Here is a 13,794-nt window from a genome sequence, read left to right as displayed (position 1 = left end):
TATACCAAAGATATAAAGGTTTTATATACCTTTACCCGTCTATGCTCCCGTGTTGTACCTAAGTTGGTATCTTCCATGTGTTGTGCAGGTTTATTAAGCTAAGCCAGCCCCCGTGGACATCATAGGGAACATGATTTACAAGTTTGCTATATTTAGAACATATTTTTCAACCATGCCCTGTTGAGGTTTAGAAGCTGGGGCTTCTGTCAGACTAACCACATACAGTATTTGTAGACTGTTACCCATATTTGCCATTAAAACTTTAAATCATCTTTATGAGAATACTATACAGTAATTAATACAGCTATTCAGCTACAGTAGTTGCTTCGGAAACTTCTCTTGCCATCCTGCTGTATGTGTGTGAAGGAAGCATGTCCTGTATTATAATATTGAATGGATGATTGATTAATATTTTTCTAAGAAACATGACTATTGAATTTCAGGGTTTAAATAATAATTTTGCTGACTTTCTTGGCAGGCCGATCGTGAACGAGAAGAGCGCCGTCGAGCACTGGGTGGACCGGATTATGACCCTCACACAGGTCACAGTCTCTTCGACCCCTTATCATCACCCTCAGAAGAGAATTCCCGCTCAGAAGAGGCCTCTGTACAACATAATTACGCCTCGTACCTGGAGGGTGCAACATCCCCCACCTCACCAGATGCAACGTCTCCACACCCGGAGGTATTTGATTTGGAAGGCGACACATCGGACACTTCACCTGAGAATGATGTTTCCATGCTCAAGATGAAGTTGAAAGAGGTATGTTAGTCGACAGTCATTCATCCCACTCCAAAACAAATTATTCATTGTATTGAGTTGAATCTCAAAGTAAACAGTTGAATTTTGTTTAGTATTTACTGGTTGTTGCTGTTAAAGTACTTAATTGTTTGTGTACAGAAAAGGTATATCAGATTAATTTTTCCACGTAAATTGTTGTGTATTAAGCATAGCTTAGCCTCTTATTATTATTATAATTATTATTATAATTATTATTATCATTATTATTAATTTTTAAGTAGAGCTTGGGCATAGTATATTAGGCATACTAATACTAATTAACCAAATCTGAATATTTAATTAATCCACACGCTAGTGCTAAAAGAAGCTGCTAGAACCTGACTGTATTTTTTTCTCAGGCTCAGTATAGACATGCAGTCGCCGAGGCTGAGGTTACGAAGCTGAAGATGACAGTAAGTTGCTGCGTTCACGGTAGAGATGTGTTTGAGATACTTGTGTCTGTCAGTTTATATGTGCACTCAATGACCACACAGTTATCTTGAGATCTTGAGGTTATCTTGAGATGATTAAGTTGTCACATGTCTTGGATGTCACAGTAAAACATAATACTGTACGTCTTTTGTATGGTGATGTTTAGCCATACTGTTGTGTCACTTTCTTTTGACAATTGCTATATTTTCTTTGTGATTCAAGTAATTACACTGACATTATTTCATTAATTAAATTTTCATTTAATTGTTTTAAAATATTTTATAGCTTAATTTATTTTTCATATTATTGCAGTTTTAAAAACTTTTCTATAGAGCTCAGCACCTTCAAAAGTGTTCCTAGTTAGACTTATAAATAAAAAGTGATTTCATGTGTTTAATACTGTAGTTACAAGAAATTAAAAGTTGCCAACAGGATACACATCGTCTTCTGACATTTCCTAATCTTCAGATCGTATAACTGCGTTTAAGCTTCATTTTCTGTTTACATTTTGTTTACAGTTGCTGGAAATGGAGAAGGTTGTAACGGAAAATACGCAGTATACTAGTCAGCTCCTCGATGCCCAAAATAAGATGGCAGAAATGGATTGTCAACTGCAGTCCAAGGTCTCCGAGGTGTCCACATACCAGGACATGTTGGAGCAGTCTCAGGGACAGTTTATTGTCTTAGAAAAAAAATATTATAAGGCCAAAAAAATTATTAAAGGTAAGGGATGTCACGTCATATTTATTGTTTGATACAAAACATTGCAAAATACATGGCTTATGCTGCGAAGTGTTCAGGTCACTAGTAATTATACTCTACAAGTAATTCTACATTAACACTTTAACAGTTGCGAACGTGCCGAAAAGTTAATGTTCCGGGCATCTCAGGGTCCCACTCAGTAATGCCTAAAATGTTTATAATTTTTTTTTTTTTTTTTGGGGGGGGGGGGGAAGTAGTTTTAAGTAATTTCAAGATTGGTGACACATTTTACCATCGTCTGAAGATTTATTGTAGGAGCAGGGATAACACATTTTAGCGTCATCGGAACATTTATAGTCGAAGCAGGGAAAACACGTTTTAGTGTCATCAGAACTTTTATTGTCGGAGCAGGGATAACACATTTTAGCATCGTCTGAACATTTATTGTCAGAACAAGGATAACACATTTTAGTGTCATCGGAAGGCTAAAGTATTAAGTAAGAGCTCTGTTGAGAAATAAGGAAGATTTCATATTTTACATTTTGTAAGGTTTATGTTCAGAATATTTACCTAATTATATATATTTAAGTTTATTGTTCCTGCAAAATTGTATTTTTGAAATTAGAGCAAGTGATGCACCACCTCCCTCATCCACCAGACTATTGACATGTCTAGGCTTGTGCCTTGGATGTTAGTGCTCCATTTATAGATCAATTTTGGATAATTAATGAACACTAATTCAGTGCTTTTTTTCAGTTTATATCTACATTAACACTTCCCTTTCTCTAAATTCTGTTTTCTTTTTTTGTTTCTTTTTGGTTTTCTTGTCTCTTTCAATCTACTTTCCCAGTACACTGTATTTGCTGAGGTTCTTTTTCCCTCTGTATTTATACAGAGTTTTTAGAAAGTGCAAAGAGTACAGTTTCAAACTGTACAGAGTACAGTTTTTACACTGTATTTGCTGTTTGTTCATTTCATGCACCATTGCTTCTAAAGCAATAACCAGACCAGAATGGAAATGGGAAATTGAGTACAGTATTGATTTAATTCCTTTTCTCACGGGCTGGAAGCCTGTGTATATGTATATTTTAGGCTTGTATTGAGGCTCCCCCCCCCCCTCCATGTTTGCAGTGTCTTTGAATTAAGGAAGTGTTAATTTATCTCACGAACTGTTACTTCACAAAAATGCATTCAGTGTTGCAGGCGATGAGTCACAATAACGTGGCTAAAGTATGTTGACCAGACCACACACTAGAAGGTGAAGGGACGACGACGTTTCGGTCCGTCCTGGACCATTCTCAAGTCGATTGTCATTCAGTGTTGCATTGCTTGTAATGGAGTAAACATTTGTCATATTAACATTTATGTTTTCTCTCTCTATAGAGTATCAGGGTCGGGAGAGAGATTTCCTTCATCGTGAAGAGTATCACATAACTCAACTTGAGGAGAAGGACTCGCACTATAATGCTCTTGTAAAGGCACTTAAGGATAGGGTGAGTTCTTTTATATATTACGTGAAATTTTCAACAATTACAAATGAATAGAATTAACACCATAAATATTTTAGAATGAAGGGCAGTTTCAAATTATGCAATCTTTTGATTATCACTTTGGTGGAAAATACAAGTGCATGCAACTATCAATACAGTTACCTTTTGTATTTGAGATGTGAGTACTATTATGTAAAGCTAGTGCGCAACAAATTATTTTAAGTCAATTGTTAAATTAGATTCATAGCTGACCTGGTCTTCAGATAAAGTACCCTGGAAACACAAACCGAAACTGTCTCTATTTTCCGCTTGTTACAACTTGTAATAAAGTTGTTACATCTTGGCTTAACGTGTTTATGACGTATTAGAACGTTGTTACAACTTGCTATATTGGTTGTTATAACTGGTTAGGAGGTGTTAAAACTTGTTCGAACGTTGTACCAACGTCGTAGTTTCGGTGTGTGTTTGGCGGGTATTATCTCAGACTTCTCATTAACACAATACTGCACATAATGTAAACAAAAAAATCTTGAAGATGGCAGCTATTGTATAGCTAAGTCTTGAACATCATTTCATGCTTGTTTTTACCAGGTAATACATTTGGAAGGGGAGTTGACAAGCGTTCAGAAGAAAGCAGGTATGCCCGTGCAGGTTGGCGGCGATGTTAACGCCCAGCCAGGGCTGTGGAACCTCCAACAGAGCAACCAGTCTGCCCTCTCCAAGGTACACACATGAGAAAATTCACGTATTTAGAATGAGGGTGTGAAATGCACTGTAAATATATGTTCCAGCCTCGTAAACAATTAAATTTTTTTTGTAGGAAAACTGTGGTTATATAAACACAGGTTTATTGAGATAAAACCCAACATATGAGAAAGATTTATTTAACTGATTCAACAGTTTTTGACTTGACATTATGTACTGCAATAATTACTTCTTTTGGAGCTATATATTTTACATATGAACTGTACAAAACTTGGCAAATTGTATCCATAATATGAGTACAAATGCAGGCATATTTTCTTTAAAGAAAAATAACTGAATACATTAATGCAGTGATTCTGATTCTTCATCTACTTTGCCTCTATAATGATATAAATTTATATATAGAAGTGAGATTGTTGCAACCACAGCTTATTTATTCTATTTGTCATTTTCAAAGATATCATACCTGGTAATTCAGGATACGAGGATTTTTTTTTTTTTTTTTTTTTTTTTTTTTTTTTTTTTTTGCAAATACTGTTGCTAATTGTGTGTGTATGTAACCACACCAATGATAAATTTTAACTAATGCCTTATTAAAGATTTAAATTGATGAAAAGGATGTGGATAGTGACAAGCGAGTCCTGTGCATGATATGATCAGCTTTTGCACTGTCGTGTGTCAGATGTTTCGTCCTTTAAACAATGCGTTATAATGTTTGTACAGCGCTCCTTATGCCCTTGCTCTGATTGTTGACATTTGTGGCTCATCAAAATTGTGTGTTCTTGTAAAGTAACTTTCGTCACAAATTAATTAGTTGTCAATATATCACCTTCGAGTGCTGTTCGTTGCTAAATTGTCTTGTGCCTCGATTTATTTTTGTAATTTTGTTGCATCAAAACTGATACTGTACATATTTAATTTTTACTTTCTTTTCATTATAAATATGCTAGAAACTGGAATACGATGATAAATTAATGTACTAATTAAACCCAGGATAAATGGTACCCATAAACAGGTAAACATTTAGAAGAGCCAAACTTCAACTCGTAACATTGCAACATGTAATGTATCAGCTAACCGGTTGATTTCTGGTTGAAATTCGTCTGACAAGAACGACATTAGGTAATTGTCAGCAATGACGCGGCGTCAGCGTGTCTCAATAACACATCAGCTCTCGTTCACTAGAAAGGCATTTTATGACCGAAAGAAATAACAAGTTGCAGTACATAGCGTTCACTTGTAATCCTACATGTTCTCAAGTTTTCCAGGCATTGTTTAGCATTGAAACTAGCTTTGTGAAGAACTCGGGTTGAGAGACGTAACAAATATTTGAGTGCACATCCCTCTTAGTATATACAGATTGGGAGAGAGGTGGAGGGGAGGGGGGGGGAATATGTATAGTTTAGGAAGATTTATATACTGTATATGTAAAAGTAAACTTCAAGGCTTAATTTGGATCCCAACAAGTTGATCATATGTGCCAGGTGTCATAGAGCTCCATTTTCGCCTTGATTTATGCAACAGGTGTGGGGTATATGCCAACATCTCTTCAGCTTGGTCCCACTACAAGTACTGTACCTTGTTTTGTTTATGTCTTACCTGTTGTATATATCACCTGTTATTAAATCAGCATACTGTTATGTGTGCTATATATATATATATATATATGGGAATAATTTTTCTTTAGACATTAAAGAACAAAACCGCAACCTTAATAATTTTGAGGTTTAATTAAATATCATAAGATTAAACTTCGTCATAAGACAATGTTATAAGATATTTAATGTGCCTAATGGCAGAAGTTTTTAGTTTTGCTTTCATAGCTGTCAGTGTCTTTCCACGTGTAAATAATATCTTAAGAAAGTTATAACCTAGGTTACAACTTGGGCAGTGTGACCAAGCTGAAAAACTGAGCAGGCAACTTGTGCATGTAATTGTGTCTTGTCCGCACAGGAGGGGCCTCTCTCCTTGTGAAGTGTGCATGAAATGCATAGATTTGCGTGTAGATTGTTTGTGATTGATGTATTTCTTTCTCTTCACACAGAGTGATTTGGCACTCTTGTGCATTTAGCTTCAAAGATCTAAGCAAATGCCACAGCCTATCAACCCAATCTCTTTCTGCTAGACTTTAGTAATTTCCCACAAAGCATTCACTCTCAAATATCTGTCAGCCTGCATTTTGACCTATTCTTTGTTTTTTGGCTAAACTGTATGTTTTAGAAGTACATAGAATGTTTTATTGCTAAGTGAGAGATGTATGTAATATGCAGTTGCACATCAGTTGCCGTATATTTCATTAGCATGAAGGTACAGTACCTCTAACCTGAACACGGTCATCGTCCATCAATACCTTGGTTGTCTGTGACTCGGCAGATGATGTTCTTCATCAACATGAAATCATTTTATAATATTCAGGATTTTCTTTCAAACTTCCAAATCTATGAAAAAAAATGAACCTTATATTAGTTTTGCCTCTTTATATACTAGTATATATGTATATATTGTATATTTGTGTTTGTTCGTGTATGTATGCTGTGTTTATATATATATATATGTGTGTGTGTGTGTGTGCTTACCTATCAATGACTATGGGGAAGTGAGATCTAGCTCTTTATGCCCTATCTCCTGTGTGTGTGTATATATGTGTAATTATCTTAGTGTAGTCACACACACACAGGCCAAAACATCAGTAATTTCAAAGCGTATGACAGAGTACTGGGAAGACGGGACACCACGAGCATAGCTCTCATCCTGTAACTACACTTAGAGGTAATTACAAATAAGAAGGCTGTGTGTAATTACCTAAGTGTAGTTATAGGATGAGAGTTACGCTCGTGGTGTCCCATCATCCCAGCACTATTTGTCATAGAACGCTTTGAAATTACTGATGTTTCGGCCTCCACCACCTTCTCACCTATGTGTGTGTGTGTGTGTGTGTGTGTGTGTGTGTGTGTGTGTGTGTGTGTGTGTGTATGTAGTTGTACTCACCTAGTTGTGCTTGCAGGGGTTGAGTTTTGGCTCTCAGGTCCCGCCTCTCATCCGTCAGTCAACTGGTGTACAGGTTCCTGAGCCTATTGGGCTCTTTTATCATATCTATACTGTACTTGAAACTGTGTATATGGAGTCAGCCTCCACCACATCACTTCCTAATGCATTCCATTTATTAAGTACTCTTGACATTAAAAAAATTCTTTCTAGTGTCTTTATGGCTTATTTGGGCACTCAGTTTCCACCTGTGTCCCCTAGTGTGTGTGTGCCCTTTGTGTTAAATAAACTGTCTTTGTCTACCCTATCAATTCCCTTGAGAATCTTGTATGTGATGATCATTTCCCCCCTTAACTCTCCTGTCTTCCAGCACCATGAAGTTAAATTCCCGTGGTCTCCTCTCATAGTTCATGCCCCTTAGTTCGGGCACTATGGAGGCAAACCTCTGAACCTTCTCCAGTTTAGTTTTATGCTTGACAGGATATGGATTCCATGCTGGAGCTGCATACTCCAGGATTGGTCAGACATATGTGGTATATAAGGTTTTGAATGATTTCATACCCAAGTTTCTACAGGTCGTTCTTATGTTGGCCAACTTGGCATATGCCGCTGATGTTATCCTCTTGATGTGGGCTTCGAGGGGACAGGTCTGATATGATATCAAACCCCACATCTTTCTCTCTGAGTCTAGAAGAATTTCATCTCCCAAATGATACCTTGTATCTGGCCTCCTACTCCATACACCTATATTCATTACATTACATTTGCTCGTGTTAAATTCTTAACCCGAGAAATTTGTTGGACCATTCTTTCAGTTTGTCCAGGCCTTCTTGAAGTCTCATGCTGTCCTCTGTATTAATCTTTCTCATAATTTTGGAATCATCAGCAAACATGGAGAGGAATGAGTCTATACCCTCTGGAAGAATATTTTGTATGTGTGTGTGTGTGTGTGTGTGTGTGTGTGTGTGTGTGTGTGTGTGTGTGTGTGTGTGTGTGTGTGTGTGTGTGTGTGTGTGTGTGTACATATATACATACATACTGTTTAGAGAGATGTATAGGTCATACAAATCTTTGCTTCAGATTACTGTACCTTTACTCTGAAAGTCATATTAAATTAATGATTTTTCATTTAAATATATTTTATAAAATGACTCGGACTGCCAAGGTGTAGGTGCATTTACGAGACTCGGCGTTGACCAGTAAAAGCAAACAGTCTGACATCACTACCTTGGGAAGGCTTGTTAATAAGAGATTATATGGTATATGTCTGTTTCCCCTTATCCCCAAATTTTGATCTAACGTTAATGATTTGTGCATCAGTTTGTCTCCTAAATTAAACATAGCAGTTCTGTAGATAGAAAACATTTTTAACCAAATTTTTGGATTGTGACATGCTATGATTGTTTCAGTAACATTCCTAATATCCTAGTTTATTTCTTAGAGTATTTTCTGTGTAAACAAAATAAAAATGCTCTTTGATGTGAGAAACAATATTAGTGTTCTCATGGTGTTAAATTTTATTTAATCATATTGAGTTTCTGAATTTTACTCTTGTATTAATGTAGTAACATAAAAAATTCTTGCTAGATTTTGTGACAGTAAGGACTATAGGACTTGTACCTTCACTAAATCCCTGGATACAATACTGCTTAAACTGCTAAAATATTTACAGCTTAGTAGTATGTTCTCGTGTTAAATGCACTGACTCTCTCGTTTAGTTTTGTATAATATGTTGTCAGTAATTGTCAGTAATTATCATAGTAATTTAAATCTTGCTCTAATCTGTCAGGTTAAAATTAACCTTAGCAGGCATTCGACATTGGAGTGATGTTGAACCCACTTGAGTAATGTTGATCCAACACTGGATCATTGGCAGCAATGTTGGTCCGGCATCATTCCAACGCCATGTGTGTGTGTGCTGGGTTAAGTATTGTAGTTTTCGTGAAGTTGCCACAGTTCCCGGGTAGTGAATGTTATGTTTTGTGCTTAAATCTCAAAGGACCACTTGTTCAGGATAGAAATACACAAATGAGGTGTGCCCCCTTGGACAGCGAGAAATAAATCAGTATCCCATAACTTACAATCTGTGATATAGTTAGACTGCATAGTAGACAATCTTACTGAATAATACCCAGTGTACTATATTGCTCAGCTTCTTAACTGTGAGACCTGCTGAAATAAATGTTGTTCATTATTTGGAATTTAAGTTTTTTGACCAAAACATCAATAGCTAGCTTCTTGTGTGTATTTAAGATGTACATCCAGTTGAAGATATTTCTAATTCTTTTAGTAACACTTCATATAGTGTGAACCTGTATGCTTATGGAGTGTAACCTTGCTTGAACAGACTAATTGGGATTGGATCTGTTCGGTTACACCAGAGATACCATATCACCAAGTATTTCACTGTTTTTCTATGTCTATTAAAAAAAAAAAAAAAAAAATTGACCGCAAGTGATAGAACACTAGCTTGCTTAGTTAATACTATACAGGAAGTAAAAATTGCCAGCTTGGTTAATGCCTATATGATGTGAAGTAGAAATTGTTAGGGTAGTATATGTGAATATGCAAGCTTAGTTATTAATATATGATCAAAGTAGAAAATACCAGGAAACTATGTATAAATATTCCATATACACATTAAGATAAATACTGTATTAGCATTCCTTTAGCATAGATATAAACAAAGTAATTAGAATTTGCTACTCTTAAAACCCAAGAGCATTTTGTAAATGTATACTGTCCAAGGATGCATATTAGCTTTCCTATACCAAGCCCTCTGCTATACTTGATGCTCACACTCTCTGCGCACTGCTCAAATGCTCGCATACCCCCTTCATGCCTGTTTAGCAGCCTCCCTGCAAGCCCAGCCTGTGCACGCTCGACCCTGAGATATCGGATACGGAAACGTCCGACACCGGCACCTTGGAGGGCGACAAAGCCAACACTGTAGAGCGAAAGGTAGGTCACAAGTGGGGTGTTTAGAATGGAAGAGATGTTAGTATGGAAAATACTATCAAGTAGTAATTTCCATACTAACGTCTCTGGTTGCGCCCTGGTTAGGCCACTCCAGACCGACAACCAGAGCGCAACTCCATAGTCTCCTGAGACTGATGGATGCCTACTACTACTACTACTAGTAATGTTATGTTTAGTTCTTATGCTGCGGGTCTAGTTCATGCCTTGAATGTATTCACTGTAATGTTTATTTTTATTGTACAGAATTTTTTTATCAATATTTTTCTAGACTAATTGTTTATTTTATTAATATTTAGAGGTAAATGTTATTTTTTATGTAATGTAGTAAGGCTGGCTTATAACAGTTTGAACACAGAACCCATTATTTAGTGTTCTATATGTACTACAAATCAAATTATATATATATTTGTTTACAAATATGCAGTGTTGAAATTTGTTTAGATGTGTAATATTAAAACTATATATGATCATAGATGTGAAAATCTTAACCTTTATAACAGTTTAACGTTTGTAGCACATTATTTACATTGTTTTAGTACTCAGTAAGTACAAATTAAATTGAGTTGACTAAAAATGTATTAACTGTTCACAAGTAATGCACGGGTTTTATGGTAATTTATCACTCTTATTTTAACTTAAAGAAATGTTTGGATTGCATTGGAATTGAAATAATAATGTTTATATTTTAGACATGAAAGCAAATTATTGTTGTTAGTGACTAACAAAGATACTGTAGCATCTTAAAATTGTCTTCAGGATCTTAAAAATACTCCAAGCAGATACAGTGGAACCTCGACTTACGAATGCCCCTACTTACGAATTTTTCGAGCTACGACCCCAATTTCATCAAAAAATTTGACTCGACTTACGACCTTTGCCTCGTCTTGTGACTTTGTTGATACGCATATAGGTCGACGAGGCGCATGGTTCCTGATGGTACGAGTGACCCCGCTTCAGTTTACCAGAGTCGCCCACGTAGTGACGATCGCATTTGAATTCTCTGTAAAGAATTTCATTGTTTTTTGTTTTTTTGTTTTTTTGAACATAAAAGTAATTATATATCATACCATGGATCCTAAGTAAGTCAGTGGTAAGGTTCAACTTAAGAAAATAGTTGTGAGTAGAGGCAGTCCCTTCCTCATTAAGAAAATGTATGAAGTATGGGAAGAACTGCAAAGTTTTGTTAAAAAAACTCACCCAGATAAAGCTGTAGCAGGCTGTTGCATTGACCTTTTAAATGACAATGTGATGTCTCACTACAGACAGGTGTTAAAATGTAGGGAAAAACAAGAGTCTTTAGATAGATTCTTAGTAAGACAAGCAAGCAGTGAGCCTCAACCAGGTCCTAGTGGTGTGCAGGAAAAACGTAGGAGAGAGAGAGTACCCCCAGAGAAGTCATCACTGCCTGATATTTTAATGGAAGGGACTTCCCCTTCCAAACACTGATACCTCTCCTCCTCCCCCCCTCCTCACCATCTTCCATATGCCAACAAGTCATCAATAAAGGTAAGCTATAACTTGTACATACTATAGTACAAAATAAGTGTGTGTATTATGTATGAAATGTATGTTGATGCTAATATTTTTGGCAGTGTGGAATGGATTAATTCAATTTACATTATTTCTTATGGGAAAATTTGTTTCAAGTTACAAATTTTATGCCCGTCTCTGGGAACAGATTAGATTCGTAAATGGAGGGGCCACTGTATATCTTAATATATTGAAACCACATTATCACTACAAACAAAAGTACTCTATTGAAAGGTAGACTAGAATTCATTTCCTTTACTCTGAGAGAGCTTTTCTCGGGGGGGAGCCCCAGAAGTTGAGGGAGACTCCAAGGCTCCCGCCAGAAAGTGACGTTTCATTACATTCAACGCTGGTTTTTTCTTGCGTCATAATTTCAGTGCTAACCTATCAGTGTCTGTGGTAAGTGAAGTCTAGCTTCAAGCTTTCTGTAACTAGTGCATTTTAATTTGAATTTATTGACATTCAAGTTTTGGCATGTTTTCTCTTGAGACTATGGATGGAGGTGACTTCCTCGATTTCTTAACAGTGAAAAATGTTAACTAGTCATCAGACACAGACATCATACAGTTTAACAGTGTTATTATCATTGTTAAACATAGTCAGGCTGCACCAGCAGGCCAATTAGCACTGCTTTCAATTATTACATTTATTTTCTTGGTGAGTCATGCATACTGGTCTAATACATGTACACATCTAAAATATGTATAGTATCTTTGGATGTTTACAAAGAGTAAAACATGTAGAGTATTGTCTGCTAACCGGCCAGCACTGTCAACGAAACAACTAGCCTGCCTCATTGATGTTTGTAATAATAATAATAATAATAACAATAATTTTTATTCAAAAGAATGCGTGTACAAAGAACGTAAAAGTAATATACAATTGTAGGGACAGGAGTTACGCATACTAGTGTAACCACTATTATGCAAAGCTTTTCAGGGAAAATATGAGGGTTATTATTGTTTCCATTATAAGGTTGCTGAGAGTGCAAGTTCAATATTACAGTACTCTAGTATCATAATGCTCTCCCAGTACCACACTTAGTCTTTAACTTAAACTTCCCAACAAGAATTAGAACTTGGAAGTATTAACACACCAGTTTTTTACAGTTACCTGTAAAAGAAGAGCTGGACGAGGCAGTGCCGCCACACGAGCTGCTGGACGTGTCAGCAAGTCGTGCTAAGGGGGAGCTGGCATCCCGCGGTGGCCTGGCGAACCGTCACTTGCCCTCCCTTAAGAAGACGACCAGTATGAGCAGCGCCAGCAGTCAGGTTAGCTCAATATAATATCAATTATCAATACTGATATGAAACCCTGCAATACATAGGTTTCCACGGTTAAGGCAAATGTAAAACAAACACAGCTGAAATGTTGACGGGAGTGATGCTCATTTGAGTTTAGGAACCAGAGAAGACAAAACACAAGCAGCAGCAGCAGCAGCAGCAGCAGCAAGATGCCCAATATCTAGCTTGTGTTCATGTTGACCAACAAAATATAACTCAAATATAGACAAATATAGACACTGCACATTATAATGTACTGGGGGAGAACTACAAGCAGTTAATAATGAAGGCAAGGTTGGTTAAATGTTGTTGCACTCATGGAAGATTATAGGTCTTCACACTGGTATTAATACTATTAGGTAGGCTGCTGCAAGCAACAACCTGATGGAACAAGTGATGATCAAACAAGCCAGGCTCCAAGCTGGAGTTGGAGAGTTGAAAAACTCTTGAAAGCAGCTATAGGTTAACCAAGTGTGCAAGAACTAAGTGACATATTTTAAATTTGGTTTCTTAGATATGCTTGGATAAAATCAAATAAAAATTAACACATTTAAGCCTATAATTTTACACACTTCTGGAAAAAAAAAGTCTGAAATGATTTTGGTGTTAAAGTGAAATATATACAAAATTATTAGATATGTTATACTTATACTATGTACTCACAGTATGCAGGTGGATAAAATTTATTATGTTTACTTTTATTAAACTGGGTCTCTTTATTAAATTCTTAAAGTGCGGCTATTGTCAAACATTGATTCCCAGAGTGATGCGGTTGTCATCATATGTTGAGCCCTGAGACAACGTGGATATCATCACATGTGGATTTTGTGATGATAAATGTCTACCATCACATGGTAGACTAGTAACTTGAGATACCAGTTTGCTTCCTATGTTCATGCAGTTATAC

General features: G+C 36.4%; 1 protein-coding gene and 1 long non-coding RNA gene across 22 annotated transcripts in view; one reads left to right on the top strand and one right to left on the bottom strand.

Annotated features, from left to right (window-relative positions):
• Nucleotides 1–13,794, top strand: part of Spn (Spinophilin) — a 135,652-nt gene that overhangs the window by 96,593 nt on the left and 25,265 nt on the right. For 17 of the 21 annotated variants that reach the window (XR_011223773.1, XR_011223775.1, XR_011223776.1 and 14 more), the window contains 7 exons: nt 479–763; nt 1,141–1,194; nt 1,732–1,936; nt 3,299–3,408; nt 3,997–4,128; nt 9,946–10,056; nt 12,714–12,875. Coding sequence is in view for 14 of the 21 variants with exons in the window: in XM_069309615.1 (XP_069165716.1) it covers nt 479–763; nt 1,141–1,194; nt 1,732–1,936; nt 3,299–3,408; nt 3,997–4,128; nt 9,946–10,056; nt 12,714–12,875 (1,059 nt within the window). In the remaining 7 variants the exon portion in view is untranslated. Of the gene's footprint in view, nt 1–478; nt 764–1,140; nt 1,195–1,731; nt 1,937–3,298; nt 3,409–3,996; nt 4,129–6,154; nt 7,104–9,945; nt 10,057–12,713; nt 12,876–13,794 lie in introns of those variants that run through there. The other 4 variants (XM_069309609.1, XM_069309610.1, XM_069309603.1 and 1 more) reach the window with 3 other exon arrangements.
• LOC123771048 (uncharacterized) lies at nt 9,904–12,853 on the bottom strand. Its single transcript, XR_006774435.2, has 3 exons — nt 12,718–12,853; nt 10,944–11,074; nt 9,904–10,042 (listed from the first exon to the last, which is right to left on the bottom strand). It is a non-coding gene; the product is annotated as an uncharacterized lncRNA (long non-coding RNA).

This window comes from Procambarus clarkii, chromosome 65 (genome assembly GCF_040958095.1).
Source record: "Procambarus clarkii isolate CNS0578487 chromosome 65, FALCON_Pclarkii_2.0, whole genome shotgun sequence".
NCBI lineage: Eukaryota > Metazoa > Arthropoda > Malacostraca > Decapoda > Cambaridae > Procambarus > Procambarus clarkii.
This window is presented reverse-complemented; position numbering and strand designations above follow the sequence as displayed.